Raw genomic sequence first — 25,646 nt, forward strand, 5'->3', positions numbered from 1 at the left:
GTAATAGCATCATTTGTCTTTCCAATCATAGCTGGAGTTCCATTACTCGTGAGAGCTATTATTTTCTCAGGAGTTATAACAAACTGCTCCTATGCATCCATCACTACATCTTTATGTCCTCTACTTTTGATTGCACAATATCAAAGGATAACATTGCAGAGATCTTCTGTCACATAAGTTCATAACTAACATCTTTTACAAATATTAACATAGAGAAGTGGAACAGATACCAGAGATATCACTTCTAACAAGCTAGTTAGTATCATTACTACCAAATTATTCCTTAAATGTTTGTAGTCTCCTAAAACTTAAGATTTTTTTTGCTAGTTTGTGCATAATGTTGCGATTTAATTATCTTTACTTCTCTTCCCATTTCCTTATATTCTAAAGAACATCTAAATTTGATATAATTACCTCTATAATTCCATCTTCTTACCATTTCCTTTGGGGAATGAATGAATTGTGTAGGATTTTTTTTTCCCTCTAATAGCTGAATACATTGAGGCTTGAATTTTTTATGTCAGAAGCCCTATACATTCATTTCCCTTGTAATGAATAGCCTAAAGATTCAAATTCTTTATATTTCTGTAAAATAATTTCTATCAGCTGAGCAGATGTCTCTACCACACTGCCAGCATGACACTCCAATCTTATTCTGTCATAGGATTTTTCCAGTCTTAATTAACCAATCTTACCTTTTTACAATTGCTTCAGACATATAGTAGCTATATTAAATGAGATATTTGCAAAGTGCTTAACCCAGAGCCTGGCATCTAGTAGGTCCTTAATAAATATGTGTTCCTTTCTCTTCCCTCTTCTTTTTTTGATATTCCCAATCTCTTCTCAATATCTTCCCTTCTTCCTCACACACAACATCTTGCTCCAAGAAAGGAAGGGGATGAGTATATTGCCCACATTCCATCATATTAATCCATCTACAGGATTTTTCTTTAGTGTGACTTTTATGGTGTTCATATATTGCTGCATTCTGATTATAAGTTTTTCCACATTCAATAAATATATTTCTAGTTTCCTTCTTCTCCCATGGTATTATACACCTGCTCACTCATTTTTTTTTCCTTTTCCATGAAATATTTTTTCTTCTCCCTTTTCATGTCCTAATATATGTTTGAATCTTCTGCTTATTTTCTTTCTTACTTTGCTTTATTCATTTTTTTCTTCTATCTTTAATTTTGAACCTTTCTGGCTCTTTATTTCATTTGCAATTTTTGCTGTTCTCTTTTTTCTTTGTTATTTTCCTTTCCTCTTAGTTTAATTTCCTTTTCTTTGAATTCTCCCCTTTATTTTTACTCCTCTCTTATTCAGAACTTCTTCGATCTTCCATTCATCTTAATGCACTTTGTGATCTTTAAGATGACACAGTAGGTAGTATGAAGGCCAGATTTGGAATCCAAAAGATTTGTATTCCATTTCTATATTTATTAGTTGTATGGTTATCAGCAAGTCACTTTACTTCATTGAGTCTCAGTCTTCATTTTCTAGTCTACCATTTTACTCATTCATAAACCATCATCCTAGAAAACCTTATTCACTGACTTCTATCATCTCAAACTGTCAATCCTCATCCTTCAGTAACTTGTACTATTTAATCTCTCTGCTTCTACTCTCTGGATGCTGAACATTGATGGAAAAAATAATGAAACTAAGCTGATTTCACCCACCAAAAATATATAGTATATAATCTTAGGTAAGCTGTCAGAGCTCCTCAGTAATCTTTCTCTTATATATATTTTTTCCTTATCTCAAGTCACTTAACCTCCTAGTGCCCCCAGGCATTTCTCTAAGACTATAAACTGCAGAGAAAATACTTATCTTTACGTGGAACTTTTCATACTTATGAAATTATCTGTCTGGTGAAAAAAAATTCATTCTATATGACAATTTTTTCAGATTTTTTCTTCTTTTCTCAAGTTTCCTACCTAATCTACACCTTCAGTAAATGACCTAACCTTCAATGTAAATTTCAATGTAAATTTCTCAAAATTTGACTTTTTATCCCTCAAAATTTCTCAACCATCATCACTCAATCTTTTCTTCCCCTCTTGTCATAGAATTTCATATTCTATTAAATAACAGTTGATTCCACGTCTACAAACACAGCATAGGGAACATTATTAGCAGAAACATCTTCACTGAAGTCTTGAATCATTGCCACCCCCAGTAGTGTTGTCACTTGGTATCTGCCCAACAGGCTAAAGAAGATGTTCTAGGCAGTACAGCTCCCAACAAACATTGCTAATCTGGACACTGTCCTGTCCTATTTGAATAAAGATATACTCATTCATAGGGTCGACTGGGATAAGAAGACATGGAAAGAAAAGCAACATAAGTTTCTCACCTACTAATCATTAGGAAGTCTCAGGGAAAGAAGTCAGTGAGTGGTATTGTTCAATATGTATAAAAATATCATTATCATTTTCAAAAATCTTTAGTGGCTTCCTATTTTCTGAAAAATAAATTTCAAATTCTTTTCCTGTCAATCAAAGTTTGCCAGCTAGGTACTTGAGTGAATAGATTGCTGGAATTGGAACCAAGAGGAGCTAAGCTTGAATTTTACTCTAGATACTTGCTAGTTGTGTCATTATAGGCATGTCACTTAATCTCTTCTGTGTTTTACTTTCCTAAATTTTTACAATTATATATACATATACATATGTATGTATATGTATATATAATACATATATATGAGTCAATTGGACTTGGTAACTGCACTAGAGAATGATTATGAGGAAGTGGGAGTAGATAAGGGAAGGAATATTCATTTCTATTTTACCTTTTTCTTCACACTACCACTGTCTTTTTTGTTGTTGTTCTGTGAAAATGTTTTCTGTTAAATATCTATAAAAGTATGATACTTGCAAAAAAGTAAAATGTCCTAGCAGGAATACAAAGAATGGACTGGAGGAGGGCATGAGTGAAAGTTGAATGAGGTGTTAGCAGGATTTGCATTAATCCAAGTGGATAGTAATGTGAGTAAGGAGAAAAGAGAGAAGGACACAGATATGAAAGATTATACAATATCATAATTTGTTAAATGAATGGATATGAGAATTAGACAAAGAGAAAAATTAGTAATAATCCTGAAGTTTCAAATATACTAGTTTGAGTAAATGTTAGTTTGTGGAAATTTGTGGAAATAAAAGAATTAGAAGGAGGAAAGAGTTTAGAAGAACATATAATAAGTTTAATTTGGGACATTGAGAGTTAGAAATGCTAGTGGACATCTAGGAAAAGATTTCTGCAGGCAATAGAAAATGAGAGTCTAGAGCTCAGAGAAGAGGATGAAATTTTGGTCATCTAAAATAGATGTAGAAATCTGTAGAAGTATATTTAGGGAAAAATGCAAAGAACAGATTCTTCTAGAACACTTGCTTTAAGGGGTCAGGAAAAGATGAAAATCCAATAAAAGACCTTGAATCGGAATATTTTCAGGAATAAGAGGAAGTCAGAACTGCTTAGGTTCTTTGAATTCAAGAGAGGAGAGAATATCCAATAGAGGAGGGATATCACGAGCATCAAATAATACCGAAATATCAGAGAGAAAAAAAAAAAGAATGTCAAAAAAAGGCAAAAGGATTTGAGGATTAGGAGGTCATTTGAAGATTGTAGCAAGTTTAGTCTCAATAAAGTAGGAATATGATAGCAAAAAGTTGAGAGAAAAGTATTATGGAAGTGATGACATCTTGTTGAGATTAATTGTTCAGGAAATTTAAGCAATGAGGAGGATGGAGAACAATAGTTAAATGGACTAAAAAAGATCATGAAAAAGCTTTATTAGAATTGAAGATACTTAAGGCAGATGAGGCAACAATGCAGAGAGAGAGAGAGTAATTAAAGATATGTAGGGTAAAGAAATGATTGTAAAGCAAGGTCCTGAAGGAGATGAGAGGAAATGGCAACAAGCACAAAGGTCAAGGGATTAGCTTCATTGAGGAGTAAAGATATTTTATGGAATTTGCCATGTTTACAGTATGAATTATCATCATTTAATCAGGAAATAATTCAATTGGAAGAATAAAACTTAAGGCAATATAAATGTTGGCAAGCTTCTGGGTGCATTTTCTGGGCTATGGTTTTCCAGCATGAGCATTAGAAATCTATGCATTACAAAAATGCAAAATTCAAATATAATAATGGCTAAATTATAGGGCAAGCTATTTGCAAAGATATTTGTCTTTATTACCTGAAAGGAAGTGTAAGACATTATGCTGTGAATTCAGTACAATCCATCTGGATCAATGTTTGATAAGGAGTCAATGTGTTACTTTGATTCTAAATTATTCTAAATAGACCATCTAGTCCCATATTCACTAAATAATTGCAAAACTACCCACTTCTCTTTAGCGTTAGAGCTTTTCAAGTCATTGAACTATGTTAAAATAACCTTGTGATAAAATAAACATGACCTCAGCCCTCCTGATGGTTTATGAGGATAAATTGTCCAATATAAATGTAGGTTTTGAGACCAGGGTCTTGAAAAAAAAAGGAAAACACTTGAAACATTTTTATGAGCAAAAATTTAAAAAAGTCAATAAAAATAGAGCAAAAGAATGTTTGAACAGCAATTGAAGTCTCACCTGAGGTTGCATTTCATAAATTTGTCTTGAATGAAATTATGTCTTCTAACTTTTTTTAGAGATGCCCAAACATTATTGTAGCAAGTCCTAGAAAAGTCAGATGGTAAAGGTTACCCAAAGAGGAGGATTATTATTTGGGAATTGTTCTAGCATTCCGGGGGTAGCTGTGGAATGCTCTGAGGAAAAGGTGATCCAATTAGTTTGGGACTTAGGAATGAATAGGATTAATTAGGATAGCAATGAAAGTTGGAGGAAGAGATAATCAGGGCTTGTAACTTACATCTAATGTAATAAAATTTTTCTGACTAGGATTTAAATTTTGTTATGATGGGATTGGTGCAATTCACATAGCATGCTCTATCAGAATAACTAAAATAATAAACTTGTAGAATTAAGGAACCTTGAAGTTTCAATAAAATAGTCAACAAACATTTATTAAAAATCTGTTGTATTCCAGATACTGTACAATTTTACAAAAGTAAAATCATTCCTACTCTCAAAAGAGTTTACATTCTATTAGGGAAAGTAATAGGGATAAGCAGTTGGAAATTTTGGAATGCAGCATTTGGGGATGTGTTTGTTCTCTGGTCGCATTACAGATGCTGTAGGAAGCATAGTAGTGTCCAAAGCAAGACCTGTATAACATCTCATTCCTCTCATGTTCTTCTTCTGCCAGTTAATGCAATTAGTCATTCAAGTACTTTCATTATTTCCTTTTCCATTGGCTCCTTATGAAATCCATTAGTCTTTTGTTTTTAAATCATCATCTTTATTTATTTCTCAGTAGCGTTTGACAACATCTTTCTGAATGTGTTTTATTTTCACATAACAAACATTTACAGATTAAACTCACCTTGTAGGATTTTAGAAAAGCTAGGTGGTGTAGCAGATGGAGTGCCAGTCCCAGAATCAAGAAGATGTGAGTTCAAATCCTGCTTTTAATAATACTTATTAAATGTATACATTTTTAACTGTATGACCCTGGGCATTTAACCCTGTCTGTCTCAATTTCTTTATCTGTAAAATGAGGTGGAGAAGAATATAGGAAACTACTAAAGAATCAAACCAAGAAAACCCCAAATGAGATCATAAGAGTCATATATGACTAAAGCAACTGAACAACACACTTTGTGAGAGATCTCTTGTAAAAAAATTAAAACAGTACTTCACTGTTTGAAGTTTTACTTCAAAACTAATAATGCAGATATCATCTGAAAATGTATATAAAACCATATCACAGAAATAGTTAGAGGGCACAGTGGATACTGGCCTTGGAGTCAGGAGGACCTGACTTCAAATGCAGCCTTATACAGTTGACATTTTTTAGTTCTATGACTTTGGGCAAATCAGTCTCAATGAAAGAAAAATAGAAAGACAGAAAGAAAGAAAGAAAGAAAGAAAGAAAGAAAGAAAGAAAGAAAGAAAGAAAGAAAGAAAGAAAGAAAGAAAAGAAAGAAAGAAAGAAAGAAAGAAAGAAAGAAGGAAAGAAAGAAAAAGAAAGAAAGGGAGGGAGGGAAAAAAAGAAAAGAAGGGAGGGAGAAAAGGAGGGAGGGAGGGAGAACAGGAGGGAGGGAGGCAGGGAGGGAGGAAGGAAGGAAGGAAGGAAGGAAGGAAGGAAGGAAGGAAGGAAGGAAGGAAGGAAGGAAGGAAGGAAGGAAGGGGGGAGGAAAATAAATCTCTTCCAAGTCTGTATATAATACACGTTTGTGTATATGTATGCATATATGTAACTATGTAGTAGTAAAATGTTTTAAAGTATGTTGAGAATCAATGTAGAACGTCTGGACTTGGAGGATAAGAACCTAGGCTTGAATTTCTGATTCTGCAATTTCCTGACCCTGTGACTTTAGTCACTGGACTTCAGGATTCATCTGTCAAATGAGTGAATTGGACTCTGGATTTTAAGGTTTAAATGTCTATGATTCTCTCCTTCATTAACTATTTTAAGTTCAATCAGACCTCAATCTAGAAATATCTCCAAGGACCCAGAAGTGAAGAAATCTATCTCATAAAAGTCTCCTGCTTATGCTGACCCATGTAGGAAATTTGTGCATTTCACTCATAATTTCTGTGGATTTGTTCAGATGATTTTGTCATGTATATACTTAACACCACAAGCAGAACTGACTATTAAGCCACTAGGATATTTTGATACTAAGATAAACTACTAAGATATTTTGCTCCCAGAAATCCACCAATAATTCTATACTGAGGATACAGAAATGATTGTATTTATTAGACTTTATAGGAATTATAGAGATGATTCTGCCTATAATTTTATCACAAATATGCCCATTTTTTCTAGTAAAAATTACTGACAATTCTAAAAGTCAATAACAAATGTTAAAGTGATACCACTTGGGAAGAACAGAAAGGGAGGGAAAAAAGCATTTATTAAGCTTGTGATCAGTCCTGTGCCAGGTTCTGGCACAAAGACAAAAATAAAGCAGTACCTGACCTTAAGGAACTTGGTTACTCTGTAGTGAGGCAGTGCCAATTCTAAGTTGCTAAAACATCAGTATTTTATTGCCCATATACTGGGAGTTCCAAAAGGCTTACTGTATGCAGTTTTAAGCTATTAGCTTAAAGCTATTATACTTTATTTCATTGAAGAGGATATAAAGCCCAAGAAATAAAATTCTCCATTTAAAAACCAGGCCATGCCTTCCAAAACAGTATATTTATACCCAATAGGATGTAAGCTCTTTGAGGACAAGAATTGTGTCACTGCTTCCTTTATATTCCCAGTACTTCGCATAGTTCCTGGCACTTAATAAGTTGTGCTTAATAACTGGTTGTTGATTAAATGAGAAGGTGAATGAAGAAGAAAAATAATCTCTCTTAGCTATGGCTACAAATTCTAATTCTTTAAAAATTGATAAGCCATCTTATCTACCAGAATAACCAGTATGCTTCTTTCTATAATCATGCTAGATAAAAGAGGATTTATTATAGAACAGTATTTATTTTAAATGTTGTACTGAAATATGAACATTTCAAGGATTCCTCACCATAGAACTACACAAATATTTCTTTTGATTAGTGTTTATGTGTTTGTGGAAGATTCATTTCTAATATAAGGTCCTCCTGGAAAACAAGTAAGACAAGATGCTTTTGGAGGATATTATAGCAAGGTATTTATTTTATTCTGTGTGTGTGTGTGTGTGTGTGTGTGTGTGTGTGTAACCAAAAGTTAAGAGAAAGATATTTTCAGACTCACTACATATACATACATATATAGTATGTATATACATACTTTTAGTATAGTCTTGGTATAGCCTAACTGGTGAGTCCTTAGCACCCAAATATAAGGAAACAAAGTATTTTCAATTAAAAAACAAAAAAAATTATTCAAAATTACTATTAATTACAGTTTTTAAGTGGGTGATTTCAGACAAATTTATTCTTAATTTTTCTGCAATTAGAAACATATCTATATGTCTATATATATATAGCATATTATTGCAACATGTGTTATTATGTTAATATATAAAGTCAATGCATTATATAATACTTTACATACATACACACACACACACACATACACATATATATATATGAGTATAGGTTTTGAAATCAGAGATTATATAAGTTGAAAAATTGGTTGCTCAGTAGACAGAGCACTTGGACTTAAAGAAAGGAGGACCTAAGTTCAAATGTTGCCTTAGACACGTTTTTTAAAAGAACATAATTTATTTTTATTTTAAAGTATTAAATGTTTTTCTAAAGTTAAACAATTTCAAAGCAAATATTTAAAACAAAAATATTAGACGAGTTTTTTTTCAAGTTCAATAAACATTATCTCCTTCATTATTTCATAATATGAACTAATCTAAGCCAAACACAAAGTAGTAGGAATGGATCTAATCTATCCTAAATGACCCATGATTTTAAAATAGTTCTTCACAGTTTAATTTCACCATTCCAAGTTTTGTTATAAGCAAATGATTAATAAATAGTAACAATAACCATTACCACCCTATCCCCCATTCCCAATAACACTAAAGGTAACTTTCCTTCAAAATGTTTAATAGTGGTAAGCTGGTGATTTACTTCAAAAGGGTGATTCTGTCATCATCCTATCCTTTTCATTTTAGAAGGGACCTAACACAATAAATCTATTAATGGTATCCCTTGAAAAGAAGTTGCTTAATAGGTCAGAGCACATAGCTAAAGTTGGGGATTTTAAAAGGGGATTCCCTTTTGTAAAAAGTTATTGTGTGATCCTAGGCAAGTCACTTAAATGATATCTGCCTCAGTTTCCTCAACTGTAAAATGATGGTAATAATAATAATATCTACTTCCCAGGGTTATTGATTTCAGAAAAAAAATGTTAGTTATTCTGATTGATAAAGAATTGACATATATATAATACATGGATTATCAGTTTTCCAGGAATTGTTATTTGAAGCCATGACTAAGGGTGTCCTGAGACGAAAAAGTGTAAATGATAGTTAGCTTTTTGGTTTCATACAAAGTTCTGCTAGATAGATCAGTGATTATATTATTGGCACTAGAGTAACCTGAGTTCAAATATCACCTCAGATACTTAGCAGCTGTGTAAACTTGGACAAGTCACTTAACTTTCATCTGTCTTACTTTTCTTATCTGTAAGTGAGAATAATAGCATCTATTTTAAAAGGTTATTCTGAAGATCAAATAAGATAATTTTTAAGTGTATAATACAGTGCCTAGCAAGAATTAAGTGCTTAATACATGTCTTTTTCATTTTTTAATTTTAGAATTTTCAGAGTATGTTTCATTCACAGTAAAAATATGAAAATTGATACAATTCAGCTCCTACAGTAATAGGTCCATTTCTAATGAAAACATTGATGGGCAACAGTGTGTTCTAGTAATATTTTAGAGTTGCCAAGCTCAAATTCTAGGACTCCAACTTGACTAGAAGCTCTGATGTCACACACTCTTCTAAAATGTCCCTTTAATATCTAATCAGCTTCATTCTGAATTCATTTCCAAATATAAATCTCTCTCCTCTTCATATGTACTTAAGAAAAAACTGAGTCATCAAAGACAAATTCATTATACCAACTCATTAGGGAGTTCATTAGAGAGGAAGACTCTGGAAAGCTTTTGGAAAGGATGATAAATATTTAAGTAGTAAAGTCACCATTTTATGATTTTACTAAAGGTGATGGCAATATCCCACTCTTTAAGAGTTCTTGGTTTATATTATCATAATGGTACCAATATTCATATTCTTACTATGAATGAAAGAAGAAGAATGTTACACACATATATACACACATAAACGTGTGGGTATGTGGGGTGTGTGTGTGTGTGTGTGTGTGTGTGTGTGTGTGTGTGTAAGATACTTCGGAGTTGCAAAGAAAGGAACAGAGAGAGTGGGCTTTATCATGTGCTCCATTGTCACAACAATTTTCAGTTCATGGGTTATTTGGTCATCATCCATTATAGTATTTCATGCAAAAGACCACAATGAAAATCATTTTAGTTTACACATCAACAATGATAATTGAGAATAAAGGAGCAAAGAAATTTATGAAGAACTTGTCTAAATCCGTCTATACCCATAGATCCTGTCCAACTCTGGTTCATAAACTGCCAAAAGTTTGCTATTGAAATCTCTCCAATGTTTTAGAGACCTTCTTTCCTTTTTCCTGACATCATAAGGATATCAAATAGAGCATTCTAACCTTTACCTATTATCCTTAACTTGTGAGCACAATTCCTTGTTGACATCCTTAATCCTATTCTTTTTCAGAGCCCTCCATTGGCTATACTCACAACACATATATTTCCTTCTATCTGGTGCTTATCCTTAATCCTTTGGACATAGTAGTATTTCAAGTCTCACCTCCACTATAGCAAGACCAATAAATTAGGTGTGCAACTCACAGTGAATGGAATTAGTCAATCAACAAGTATTATTAAGTGTTTAATATTTTCAATCAACAAAAACATTTATTAAGTATTTACTATGTGCTTGGAACTATGTTAAGTACTAAGGATGCAAAGACTGTCAAAAATCATCTCTGCCTTCAGGAAGTTTACATTCTAATGGGGAAGACAGTATGTAAATAACTAGGTACATACAATATATATTCAGAATATATGGAAGATAATCTCAAGGAGAAGGTACTTATAGCAGAAGAGACTGGGAAATACCCCTTGTACAAGTTGAGCTTTGAGCTCATTCTTAAAGGAAGCCATAGAAACTAAGAGGCTGTTTGGTGAGTTCATGGTAGAGCATCCCAAGCATAGGAGATTCCTAGGCATATGTTCATAGCATAATGACACAGACATGAGAGAAACATTATAAGCAAGGAAAACCAAACCACTGTAGCTGGGTTATAGAATATATGGGAGGAAATAACATGTAAAGAGGCTGGAAAGATAAGGAGGGACTAGGCTATAAAGAGTTTAAAATGCTAAAGAAAAGTGTTTATTTTTAATCTGGAAGTTGTAAAAGGAAGTCACTGATGCTCATTACATGAAGTAGGTGTGAGAGAGATGTCATGGTCAGGTCTGCAATTTATAAAGATCACCTTGGTAGTTAAATGGAGACTAAATTAGAGTGGGGAGAGATGAGGCAAAGAAGCTTGTTAGGTGTTTATTAGTGCCCCTATTTCATGACAATCCTGGTTTCTGACTCTTTATCATCCTTAACCTTAGAAAGTAGAAAATCACACATGTGCAAATGAAAGTGGAGGGTTGTTTTCAGTCAGTAGATTTTCCCATCTGTTTTTTGATTGTTGTGCTTTGCAGATATGGTATTAGTAGGGAAAAAAAAAAAGAAAAGGGGAGAGTGATGGATGGCGATGGCAAGGAAAGGAAAGGGTTGATTAGGGGAGAAAGGTGGGGGAAAGGGGGACAAAGAAACCAAAAGACATATGTAAAGAAAAATGCAGAGAATTTGAAATGGAGATTGGTATGGAAACATTGGAATCAGGAACACATGCAGAGAGCTATAAATTGACCCTTGAAGGATACAAATTGTCACTAATTTGTGTCATAATAGCAATATGAGCAGTTGGATAGTCATCCTGCTTTTCAGCAGACTCTGATAGCAGAACTTCTGTCAGAGCAGCTGGTGGTGGGCTTATAAGGATCCCTGAGGATCAGTAACCAGGGCTAAGGTGTAATTTGCCTATTAGCAGCTTTACAGAAAGTTCAGGTCAAAACTTGAGGTTTTCTTCATGCAGAATAATGCAGGTCAGACTGATTTTTTTTAAATGATAATAGTTTTTTAGTGATACATCAAAGGTTACAGCAGCAGCCAGTAGAATGGACACCATTCCACTCTGCCAGCAAACTCCACAGATGCCAGTCCTCAGAGTAACATTTCCAGGAGCAAAGAGGTGAATGTGGCCTCCATTTGTTAGAAATTGCCTCAATTCCTTTGTCTTCTTGGAAAAATTCTCAATTTCCCTCTTTTATATTTTAACCTTGCACAAAGAGAACATAGTTTTCTGCCCCATGTTTGCCCCTTGGTATCAAGATGAGAGACCTTGAGGGAGAAGGAAAAGATCCTTCTGTTCTGTGTTCACAACTCTCATTGAACCTAGGGATGAGACTGCCTGCCAATTCATAGGAAAACATTGGCTGACTGTACCCAGAGTGCAATAAACCTATGTGGGGCTGAAAAATAGGAGCAATGAAAAGTTCTTTAGACCTGAGCTAAAAAGAGGAGATACACTGACAGAAGGCAACAGAAGATATAGAAAGAAATTAAAAGAGGAGAAAGCAAGAGGTTTTTTTTTTTTTTTAAGAAGAAAATTTTCACAGACAAGGAAGTCTAAAAGGATGAGTTGGGTGAGGTGTGTGAAGCGAGGTGTGTGTATGTGTGTGTGTGTGTGTGTGTGTGTGTGTGTGTGTGTGCAAGACAGATGGGGGGAGAGAGAGAGAGAGAGAGAGAGAGGAGAGAGAGAGAGAGAGAGAAGAAAAAGGATGGAGGAGAAGAGGAGAGGAGAAGAAAGGAGAGGAGAGGAGAGGAGAGGAGAGGAGAGGAGAGGAGAGGAGAGGAGAGGAGAGGAGAGGAGAGGAGAGGAGAGGAGAGGAGAAGAGAGGAGAGGAGAAGAAGGGAAGGAGGAAGGAGGGAAAGAGGAAGAAGGGAAGGAAAAAAGGGAGAGAAGAGAGAGGGAAGGAGGGAGAGAGAGAAAGGGGAGAGAGGGAGGGAGGGAGAGGAAGGAGGAAGGCAGAGGAAGAGAGGGAGGAAGGAAGGGAGAGAGGGAGAGAGAGAGAGAGAGAAAGAGAAACAGAGACAGTGAGAGAGAGAGAAGAAACAGAGAGACAGAGACCCAGAGACAGAGAGAAACAGAAAGACAGACAGAGACAAAGAGACACAGAAAGAAACAGAGAGACAGAGATTAAGAGATAGACACAGAGACAGAAGTCTTTATGTATATGGAAGGATATTTGCATGTGTTGGATTTTTTGTTTTGTTTTTTTTTGTTTTGTTTTGTTTTAAAGAATGGAGAGGGGGAAAATTGAGAGAGCGGGGCAAGAAAAACACAGAAGATAAAGATTTTCTACTCGAAAACTAAAAAGCCCTCCAGAACAGCTAGGACTGCTTTACAAGACTGTTTCTAAAAAAGCAAAACTAGTAAGCTTATTCCTTCCCTTAAGGAAAATCTACTTGCAACCCAGCGGCCATTCTCCTTGGCCTTAACTCTGGGAATTTTCATAAAAATTTGATAAGCTCTGTCAACCTCTAAAAATGTCAGATCCAGAGCCCCTCATGACATTCTAGCTGAGAAAAAAGGACTGTTATCAGGGGAGGCCAAATACTCACAAATTTTACATTTGATCTTATTTTCTAAAGATCCACATTGAAAATGCAAAGTCATGTTATCTTTTATCATCATATTCAATACAATTTGCAGAGATTCAGTCTCAGCTGTTGGAGCTTGAGATTGTGTGCCTCCCAGCAACCAGTTTCTAGTGTTCAGTTCTCCAGATTGTTCATCTAAAAAAACCAATTTGCCAACAAAATATCCATTTCTCCCTTCAAGTTTCAAACCATGACTTCATTTTAGTATCTACAAACTGTCAGAGTACAGAGGGTCTTTATCCAAACTGGAATGTTTCCGGAGCTCTTTCTGGCTGATACACGAGATGTCATGGCAACATATTGGGCAGGGACTTCTTCAGAGTCATCAAGATCATCCCTTCTTTTAGGCCCAGATAATTTAGAATTTAAGTATAAAAGGAAGACTTCTATCTTTCCATTTTAATGACCTGTGGTGTATTTCCCCACAGAAATAAAAATTAAAATCGTAAACAGTTGAGAAAGTGGTATGTCATTCTTTAAGAAAACTACCTATCCAAATGCTTCCCAGAGTCCCAAACTAGGGAATGAATTAAGGTAAAATTCAGAGCCTTAAAGCTACAACTGCCAGAAGCAGTGGCCTTAGCTACTTTTATTTGTTCTATGATGTCAAGTAACTTAGTGTAATCCCCAAAGGAAGCTTTCCCATGTCAAATGACAAATGTTATGCATATGTAATATGCATAATAATAACTTTCATGTTGCTCATTTGGATCTGGGACTTCAGTGACAAGGAAAATTCTTACTATGGATCATCAATTGTAAGGATCATCAATTCTCTGATTATAGATTATAAATCTATATTCTTAGAAACTCTGTGACCTACACTCAGTGTTTTCTGTGTCAGTTAAAAGTTAAGAAACTCACCCATGGTCACTGGAAAGACTTGAATCCAGCACTCTAATCAGTATGTATACACATATATACAAATGTGTGTGTGTGTGTATTTGTATATATAATCTATGGACTCATAGTATTTCACATAGCTATTTCATGACTTCAAACTAATGAAAGTAGATAGGTGCTTCATGACACAATGATATTTTTAGATATTTGAAAAGTTACATTTTAAGAAAACTAAGCAAATAAAATATTTGAAATACATTTATTGTTTTAATAATTGTATTATTAAACTGCTTCTTTTGTTTACAGCAACATTTGTAACAATGAAAACCTATTGGGAAAACTAAAAATAAAGTTCTTGTTCTTGATAGTTGGAATTAGTTTTAGAGTTTGTATATTTCTGTAGCCCCTAAAAAATACATCATTTGATCTCCATAATTATATTAAATAAAATTTGGAATCATATTTGTATGCAAATATTTTACTAAATATAAATATTAAAATTCTTGATATTTTAAAAATAAGATGACTGCATAAAAATTAAGGAACTTTTTTTAAATTATTATTTCCATTTAGGGAAACCTGGGAGAGAATGGAGCAAGTGTTTTTAAAGGAGAAAAGGTAAATGGAACTTGAAAATTCTTTTTGATCATTGAGGTTTTTTTATCAAATTATACTTTTATGTCTTAGGGAATGACTTCATTTTTAACAGTTGAGTCTAAGTAGTTGGGGTGGTTATCCAGTTTGCTGTATGAAACACCTGCCTACTACTTATGTGGCAATTTGGGGATTAGCCAGGAGGGTACTTTCCAAGAAAGATTGTTGAATAACATTTGGCAATGGTGCAAAGAACGAACAAATCAAGGGGAAATAATTGTAACATGGTCAATGATTTCAAAGTACAAGTTCTGATTTATAATTGGATGTACTGTCAGTTTGTATATGTGAGAAGATTCCAAATATTTTGTGTCCCCTTTTCATGATCCTTTTTGCCTGATAAATTTTTATGTGACACTGAGTATATAAGTATATAAAATAGATATACAAATCAAACACTTACTAATAATAAATCATAACTTCACAATCCCCATATTCAGTTGTGGGTCCCCATATGGGATCACAAACCACATTTTAAGAAACTGAATCTTGGATAATCCTTCTCTGTTTTAAAAAAAAAAAAAAGAATCATTTAAGCATTCAAATATAAGCCATTGTGCTTTATTTTAATATTTTATAATAAAGGAGTGGCTTATACATAGTAATGTATGGCTTCTCTCAGAAGCGAATTATCTCAAACTAAACTTCTGGTGAATTTCTATTGCATTCTATATCATTTATGAATGATTATGTGAACCCTAAAGTTGACAGATTCACTTTTATGGTCACCAAGGCTTGTCCCATTTCTACCCTCTTCTTTCTTCACTAGTGCACTTCAGAAATTGTAATAACCTTCAATTCAACAGTTACTATAATTGTATTTCCTAACCTAGATACAGCAGCACACATTAAATCTCTAACTAGAGATGAGATGATTAAAAAATCTTATACAGTATATAGTAATAAAGTCCCTTCTATAGTGCTTTCATTCACCTTCTAAGAAATCTCATGATTAAGGCAAAGAATTTTGACATGAATCTTGAAAATATAACTTGCATGTCTTATATGCCAGCCCATTAAAAAAAATTGTGCATCTCCAATGCAGAAAATACTGCCAAAGTGCCAATTCAGTGGAAATGGAGAGCAGCAGGGAGTCTAATTTTATGTCCTTTATGCTTTGTGTAGATTGACCATTGAAAATGAAGTTTCCTGCAGGGAAAATCTTTTGACATTCTTGAAAAGATATCAAAGTATCTGACTTGTCTATATAATGAAGTGTTTTACAGAACCATAAACCATTCGAGAAAATGAGTCAGTGTTTATCAATTAATTGTAAAGTTAGAGGCTGATATATTTTTTTCAAAAAGCCATTCCCAAACTACTCCTTGAGACAACTGAGATTTTTTTTTAAAAATGCTGTGAACCTTTAAAAGAGATCTGAATGATGATTTTTTTTGGAAGAAAAGAAAGCTAGCTTGTGTTTTTGCCAGAACATATTCTATTCATTAAGAAATTCAAGTTACTTTAGGAACACTTAAAACTCATAGAGATGAAGAACTGATTCTGTGGAACAGGTGTATCAAGCCCTGAAGAACTTAAGTGTTGCTCATATCTCCTGTCTCAGAATCTTAAAGGAAGTGAAATTAGAGAGAACCAGCTCCATTATGGAAATAAGAAGATGAAAAAATAGCCTACAGGAAACAGCAGAGATCTTGTGACAATATATAACACCCATAAACCAAGAGGGATTGGAATGTGTAACTGAAGAGTAGAAAAAATATACAATAAGTAAGACATTGGCTAAATTGACCAAGAAACATGAATGTTAGACACAAATAATAAAAATCAGCATGTAAATAAAATCAACATATAAACATAACTCTTCAATAATGGTTTTGAAAAAAATGCTTATGTTTCCTTTGATTGTATATTCTCCAGTGTTTGTTCTTTTAACAGTACAATCTCAAACTTACCTGTGCCTTCTTATCCTGTACAATCTATGTCTATATAAATCTTCTATAGAGTCTATCCAATACATAAAAGACCTTTTTATAAAGTTTGCAAAGTATTCTCTATATAGCAATGCAAAACTTGAACTGGGTTGTCTAATTTTTATGTCTCAGACAACTCATGAACATCTCACTTCCTTTTCAGTTGTACAATTCAAGTAATCATTGGTAAAAACACTACATTACATCTACAATGTTTCTATCTCCATTGCCCTTTGGATTGCCCATAATTTTAATTTTTTGTTAATTGTAATTTCCTGATTTGCAGCCAAATCTCATTATGAAAACAGTGGTTTAAAAAGTGACTTGGAAATTGTGAAAATACTCTAAAATTATTCAGTGCAACATAGTTTCCTCTCTTCAGCCTGTTTGATTCTGAGCCAGATCATTTGTCCACTTGAAGTGCCTGTCTAAATTAAATGCTTTAATTTAACTGACTGCCCAATCAACTATATATTATCTTTGATAGGCATTCCTCATCCATTTATTTTTTCTCATAGATATCTTTTGAGAGATTAGGGATCTCACTGAGGACTCTACCATTTTGAGGCTTGATATAGTAAGATAGAGATGATTGGTCAATCACTTCAGTTGTGTCCAATTCTTTGTGACCCCCATTTGGAGTTTTCTTGTCAAAATTACTTGACTGGTTTACCATTTCCTTCTTCAGCTCATTATAAATATGAGGAAACTGAGGAAAGCAGGGATGAGTACTTGCCCAGGGTCAGATGACTTGTGTCTGAGACCAGATTTAAATTCAGGAAGTCGAGTCTTCCTGACTCCAGATCCAATTCTCTGTCTACTGCACTACTTAGTTACCTCTTTATTAAGCACAATGCCATCACAAATAGAAGCATATAGAGGATCAATTAGGAATTGTCTTCCATTTGGACTCTCCATTGTATTTGAAATAATGTCCTAGGAAAAATATTTGCAAAAGTATTTGTGAACTTTTAAGCAGTTATAAATGTGAGTTATTACTATTATGACTCCATGGACTAAGTGCCACAAGGCATGTTATTCTGTGAGAGATGATAAGCTCTCAAGAATGAAATCCTAACATTCAAAATGAATTCCCCTGAAGTAGAAGAGTGATATTTGTCTCAAGAGACAAATGTGACTCCCTAGGGGGAGCTCACTTAGAAGTAGACATACATAGATGATGGAAGCAATGGCAGATGATGGAGGATAAATATAAATAATAATAGCTAATACACACACAGACACACACACAAAAATATATACATATAAATTTTCTGAATTAAAAATAATTAGATTTGGAGCCATAGCACCTGGCTTTGAACCTTAAGTTCTCTACAAACCCATGGCTTCTATTTATCATTAGCATGATATTAACCAAGTAGCCTCACCTCTCAAGGCCTCAGTTTCCCCATTTATCAATTAAGAAGGCTGTACTAAATTATTTTTAAAATAATTAAAATTATTAAAATTTAAAATCCCTTCCAGTTCTAAAATTTTAAGCTTTGGTATATATGAAGAAGTTAAATGACTTTATAAAGTTATACTATTGAGTAGTAGGAAATAGTTAGATGGCCCAATGGATAAAGTGCTGAGCCTGGAGCCAGGAAGGTCTGAGTTCAAATCTGACAGCAGATACTTAGAAAAATGTGATCTTGGGCAAGTCATTCAACCTCTATTTGTTTTAAATGGCAAGTCACTCCAGCATCATTTGCCAAGAAACCCCCATGGACAATATTAGCATTCTATCATCTGTAGGTTTACAAAGAGTCAGACATTTCTGAATGACTAAATAACAACTAATGAATAGAAGTCTGATCTTTTGACTCACAGACCATTGGTATCTCCATTGAGGCAATAGTGAATATTTATATGCAGGAAAACATATGTTAGCAGCTGGTGGCAAGCTGAACTTGCAATCATCTCCTAAGCCAGAAAGTCCATTATGCATATTTGTATAATTCTCTACCCCCTCCCTTTGTGTGAACAAAGCTCCCCAAATAGCTCACTGACCTTTGGAGGCCCAGCTTTCCAGTTCCAAGTAATTCATTTCACTCTTTTTTTGTGAGGCTATGTCTTTCTCTTAAAATCTAATGTATATAAAATATGGCAGTTTCTAGCAAGTAAGGGAAGTGGAAATGCCCATTCTTCAGATCCTTTAACGGTCTGCTCTTTTTACCAATTAGTGATCTTTTTCTAGGATAGAGTCTTTAATTTTAGACTTTTTTCTAGGCTTGTATAGTCTAATTCTGGAGTCCCAATTTAACCCAAAGGTTCTAAGTGAGTTCAAGATTTAGTGTAAACCAATGATTTTACCTTTAAAAATTAATATTCTTATCTTCTCTCTTTTTAAGAGGTAAAGTAAAAACTTAGAACAAAAGTAAATATTTTTCAATCCCAGAGGGAACAATGAGTGTTTCCTGAATAAAAGACATACTATAGAGTCTATTCTTCCCAGGATAAGAAAAAAAGATAAAGAAGAAAGGTAATCAGCTTCTATTCCATTCCGAGCTGGATCAGTAATACAGGATTCATGCTGAATATAATTTACACATGAAATATCTTCAGCATTCTGACTGAGAATTCATAGCTACTATTTGTAACCTCCACTATCTACTTTCCATATCCCTACCCTTATGTCTCTCACTGGCATGTTGCTCCCTCCTCTTCCTCACGGCTTACCTGGCTTCCTATCTCCTACCAAATAGATTTTTCTAAGATAGAAGGAAAAGAATTGAGTCAATGGCACTCTGACGAGTACCTCTAGGTCAATACCTGAAGTCTCATGGGAACTTAGGAGCTACTGAGAAAGATTCTCCATCAAGAAGCAGTCCCTATTTTCTTGCTCCATTTACAAGCCTTTTAGGAAGAATTCCAGAAAAAAAACATAAATCACTTTGAAGTTTGGCAAAGAATATGAAGCCATTAAGTGATCAAACTTCTAACCACATTGAAACAATTATAGGTAGCATTTTGTTTCATATAAGACTTCAAATCAGATTTTCTATGGTAGATAAATACTGTATGTTGAACAATTTCAACACTACTAATCTACATTCTAATAAAAGACAAAACAGGAACTATAGAGGTTCACAGGGCTCAAAAATAACCTAATTCAACTCCTTCATTTTACTGATGAGAGAAATGATCTTCTTTTTTTCTAGGCCTTAGAAGGTGAAAATATAAGAAAGGCATATGCACACAAAACAGCATAATGTCTATTATTTTGCAAAGGGGTCTTGAAATTTAAGGAATTGGTCCTATAGAGCTTCAAAAGGCCTAGATTCATAGACCAATAATACAGTTATCCATGGATGTTGATGAATGCCAGCAGGAAGAGTGATAGGGCGTATCTGAAATCTAATTTATGATCTATTTCCTTTTATAAGTAGAATCTCTAAGATTGTACTTTCTTAGCCATGATCTTATAAAGCTTTGTTCCTTATTATAAGTCACTCTTTAGACGATTCTTTGATGAGAGCATCTTGGGCTTCTCTGAAGTTACTGCCATCATATCAGCAAGAATGCCGTCTTTGTCTATACCCAGCAGTAATGTCAATGCTAAGAATAACTTAACCTCATTTTCATTCATATGACCACATGCTTCCAGAAAGAAAAAAAAAATATGATGAAATGTCTGAAACTGGACTCTGGATAATTGTGTTGCAGTTAATCAACATGACATATTTTGGATCACTAAACTAATGTGCCTTATCAGTTACTATAAGATAAAATATTCCCCATTACTTTTTCCTCTTCACCCCTAAATAGATTTTTCCATTTAAATGTTTTTATTGCATATTTTAGCCTGATTTTAGGTAACAGGAAGGAAATTGATGGATTTTTAAAAGACCTACAGGCAGTAAGAACCACTGACAAACACTTTATTGCCCAAAGCATTCAGTTTGATATAGAGCTTCTTATTCTCCCCTTCCTGGGTGGTAACAGCTAAATTTTGTTGTTAAAGGGAAAAGAGAAATACAAAGGTGGCAGGAAGAAAGAGGAGCCGTGGAAAGAAGCTCAAAAATGGCTGCATCTTATTACTACCTTTTAAACATACGCTTTTGAACAGATTGCACATAAGTCCTTCATTTCAAGTTCAATTCTCATTTTTATTCTTTATATATTAAATGTTTGTTTTGATTTTTATGAAGTCCATAATTAAAAAGAAAAAATTTCAAATAAAAATTATTCATTTTAGAGACATAAGAAGTTATTTCAATTCTTGATTTGCTTTCATTTGATTTTTAATGTCATCTTTCTTCCTATGTCTTTAAAAGGGTGAAACTGGACAGCCTGGATTTCCAGGATCAGTTGGTCTTAAAGGACAAAAGGGAGAAATGGTACGTATTTAAGACATGAAGGCATAGAGGAATCATTTTAGTAAAATATTATTTTACTTAGTAAAAATATTATTTATCCAAGATAACCAGAAAATAAGCGCATAAATCACTCAATTGGTAAATATTTATTAGGCAATGATTATCAGGAAGGTATTATGCCAGTTGTTGAAAATAAAAATACTGTAGTGAGACATAACTAGTCCTTTGGGGTTTTAGATTTTACTTTGGAGCTTAGATTTTCATACAACATGTTTTCAGATAAGTAAATACTAATATAAACATGCAAAAATGAATAGGGGAGGGTCATTTAAAATGAAATAAGTAGCACTAGACTTAAGCCTTGAAAGGATTTAGTAGTTCCAAAGAACAAAGACAAAGAGAAATATTATTCCAGGAATAAGGCACAATCTTGTGAAGACAAGCAATGGTATGTTATATACAAGGAACTACAACAAGTAAGCCAATTTGGCTGAAGCATAAAGCATGTAAAAAAGAGAGTGATATATAATCAGCCTGGAAAGATTCTGGAGTCAGACTATGAAGGGCTTTAATGCAAATTAAGGTGGTTTTATTTCATATATTATAAAAGCACTGGAGAGCCACTAAAGCTTCAAATTTTCAAGAAGAAAAATCTAGATTGTGGTTCCAACTTCTAAAAAATTGCAAAACTCTCTTGTCTATTTAATCAACTATTTGTTGGCCTACCATAGTGAGTATTCATTCTGAATCTAAAGTCAAATCAAAAAGCATTTATTAAACTTCTGCAATATTCTAGGCCCTGTACTAAGAGCTAAAGGGAAGATAAAAGGAAAAAAGTCTTATATGAATCTACCCAAACATTTTCCTAGCCAACCTCATTCAGAATTTAATTCTCTCTAATGGAAAACAAATAAACAAACAACACTAGATCATAATTCATATTCAGATGCAGCTGTACAAAGAGACTGCATAACTCATAGTTTTACGAAGTGTTTTGGTGTTTGTTTTTTTAATTTTATCTTAGATAAGAAAAAATGGGTCTCAAAAAATCTTTAAAGATTTTACAAAATTAAATTTTTATTTCTTTTTCTTCATAGGGCAAGCAAGGAAACATCGGCCTACAAGGAATAAAAGGTGACAAGGTATATATGTGTGTTAATGAAGAATAATACTGAAAGTATTTGCATGATATTCACCAGATTTTTCTAGTATTTTAGCTTAGTAAGTTAGGCACCTCTGGAATCTGCATTAACTCTTTTAAGCCATTTAAATAGAACTTCAAAGTACTCCTTATAACTATTCATAGGATATTAAAGCTGGAAAGGAGCTTAATGGCAAAGCTCAACAAATCCCAAGGGACTAGGTATCAAGGTGCCATGCCACTTGGTGATTTCTCATAATGCCTGATATTTATAATGCACCCTTTGTAGAAACTACTGAGAAACTATAAAAATGCTCTTTTAATACCATTAATGTGTTTTTACTGTAATGGTCGTTTTAAAATATCTGTGGTACTCACTTGAAGATTCCTCAGACTTCCATTATACCTGACCCACTGGTGGGCTTGACATCCCTTCCCAGTGAAAATTTCACGGAAGAAGAGGAACAATTGCACTGAGTTTCTTCTTGGACCTTTCCAGGGATCCTTTAAAACTTTCTGTAGAATTCTAATTTAGTCCCAAGGCGAGGCTATACCTGAAGTTAAGAAACTGTATCACTAATGTTATACTACAATAAAAATGCCCTTAAAAATCCTTGAAAGGAAAAATAAAACATTTGTTTGATTTCTAAAGTTGACATCTTCTCCTAGATCCAAACTAAATTTATCAAGCACTATTTTAAAGATCATTTAATACAATCCCTTTATTTTATAGAACTGGAAACTAGGATCCACTTAATTTGTCTAAACTCACCAGCTAGTTAGTAAAAGAAACAGGACTAAAACACAGGTCCTGTCATTCCCAGACCAATAGGAATCTAGAACCTAGGCCATGACCCTCTCTGCATAATATGGCTTGACTTAAGATTTCATTGCTTCATTTTATACTAATTGATTGGTCTAATTTAATGTGCTGTCATTAGTCTTTATTCCAGATGACTGAATCCTTTTATATAGATAGCAAAATCTTTCTATTATTTCAGCTGTTTCAGAATAATAATATCTCATCTCAGTAATGGCCTAAGCACAGAAGTAGGCAAAAGAAAAGCAATATGTCTGTGTTACATAATGTTAAAAAAAAAAGTTAATCAGTTCCTCCAGTTTATTTGAGGAAATTGAGAACATTCAGCCTGAAGCTAATAAGATTTGGTGGTCAACATGATCATTTTCTCCAAATATTTAAAGAATTGTCATGAAGAAAATAGAATTAATTTGTTCTGCGAGACTCTAGAAGGAAGAAATAGAATCAAAAGGAAGAAAAAGGATGTAGATTTCAATTTAATGTAAAGACTTTCTATCAACTGGAGATATCTGGTGGCTCAGTGGATAGAGAAGTAGACCTGGAGTCAAGAAGAACTGAATTCAAATGTAGCCTCAGACACTTTAAAGTTACTTGTCTCTGAGGTGTCATTTAATCTCTGATTGCCTAAGGAAATCACAAATACTCCAGCATCTTTGCCAAGAAAACCCCAAGGACTGTAGGTCTATGGGGTCACAAAGAGTCTTGGATATAACTGACTGAACAACAACAAAATAAATTGGGGTTATCAGATAATGGAATGAATTGCTCATGTAAAATAGTGAGTTCTACGTTCCTAGAAATGTTCAGTCAACAACTCATTAACATGCATTTATGTGTCTGCCACATAGACAGCTGGGTGGTTCAGTGAATAGAGCACTGATATGAGTTCAAATCCAGCCTTACATACATAGCAGGCAAGTTACTTAATCTCTCTAACTCTAATTTTCTCAACTATAAAATGGGGACATTAATAATAATAGTACTTCGGGGATCAAATGAAGCAATATTTGTAAAGCACTTACTACAGTACTCAGCACATAAGTAGGTACCCTAATAAATGCTTGTTTCTTTTTCCTTTCCCTTATTTTTGATAGGTACTGTGCTGAGCACTAGAGATACAAAGAAAGCCAAAATACCTGAGCACTAGGGATGCAAAGAAAGGCAAAAAATAATAACACAACAAACATATAAAAAACAGTCCCTGCAATGAAAAAGTTAAGTATAGTACGGGAAACAACATTCAAACAACCATGTACAAAGTTACAGATAGGATAACTTGGAGGGAGCCTCAGAGAGAAAGCACAAAGGTTAAGCAAGATATGTTAAATTTAAAATGTCTATGAAACATCCAGTTATGGATGTTCAGTCAATAGTTGATGAGAAATGGAAGTCAGGAGAGGCATTAAGTCTAGACAAATAGATCTAAGCATCATCTGAATAGAGATGAAAATTAAATTCATGAGAGTCAAAGAGATCACCAAGTGAAATAATATAGAGGAAGAAGAGAAGGCTCAGAATGGAGCCTTTGGAAACACCCAGAGTTAGTGAATATGAATGGAATGAAGAGTCAGCAAAGGAAATTGAGAAGAAGCAGTCAATCTAGTAGGAGGTAAGCTAGATAGTGTCACAAAAATCTCTTTAAAAGGAAATGAAAAACGGCAGTCAACTTTTTCATAGACTGCAGAGAGTTCAAGAAAGAAAAAGGTCAGTAGATTTGACAATTAAAAAATCATTGGTAACCTTGAAAATAGCTGTTTCAATTGAATGATGAGGTTGGAATCTAGAATACATAGAATTAAGGTGAAAGTGAAAGATAGAAGTGGAGGCACTTATTTTAGACTGCCTTCTAAAGGAGTGTAGCCCCACAAAAATAGAGAAAAATGGGATGATGGCTAGCCAGAATGAATAGATCAAGTAAGGGGTTTGGGGGAAAGGGGGAGAAATGGACAGATTTGGAGAGAGGAGAAAGTAGCCAATAGAAATGGAAAGATTAAAAATTAATAAGAGTTTGGAGATGATAAAGAGAGCAATCTTCTAGGGAAGATGGGATAGAAAGAAATAATTTTCACATATAGAGATTTTTGTCTTGACAAGATGAAGGGCATTTAATCATGTGAAACACAGGTGAAGAAGGTAATAATTGAAGGTATTTGAGTGATGGGAGATGAGAAGGAGAAAAGAGAAAGCCCAGAAGAATGTTCTCAATTTTTTTCAGTGAAATATGAGTGAAGGTTCTCACCTGAGAAAGTTGGGGAGGAGGACCTTTGAAAAGCTTGAGGTGTCATGGAAAGTTTTAAGCATTGAAAAGAACTGATGGTTTGAGGAATTGAAAATCACAGTGAAGATGAAGAATAGGGTTAGAAGTTACAAAGCAGAAGAAGAAGTATAATGACAAAAGATTAAAAGATAAAGGAATTTCAGAGTTCATAAATAATAAAGTGAAATGCTTATGAGTAATTGCAAGCTCAAAGGAATGCTCAGCTTACACATCTCCATCTCCTAACTTCTTTCAAATTCTAGCTAAA

General features: G+C 33.9%; 1 protein-coding gene across 1 annotated transcript in view; it reads left to right on the forward strand.

Annotated features, from left to right (window-relative positions):
* Positions 1-25,646, forward strand: part of COL19A1 (collagen type XIX alpha 1 chain) — a 347,108-nt gene that overhangs the window by 230,199 nt on the left and 91,263 nt on the right. Inside the window, exons 16-17 of the mRNA XM_051996709.1 lie at positions 21,119-21,181; positions 22,258-22,302. Coding sequence (XP_051852669.1) covers positions 21,119-21,181; positions 22,258-22,302 — 108 coding nt within the window. The remainder of the gene's footprint in view (positions 1-21,118; positions 21,182-22,257; positions 22,303-25,646) is intronic.

This window comes from Antechinus flavipes, chromosome 4 (assembly GCF_016432865.1).
Source record: "Antechinus flavipes isolate AdamAnt ecotype Samford, QLD, Australia chromosome 4, AdamAnt_v2, whole genome shotgun sequence".
NCBI lineage: Eukaryota > Metazoa > Chordata > Mammalia > Dasyuromorphia > Dasyuridae > Antechinus > Antechinus flavipes.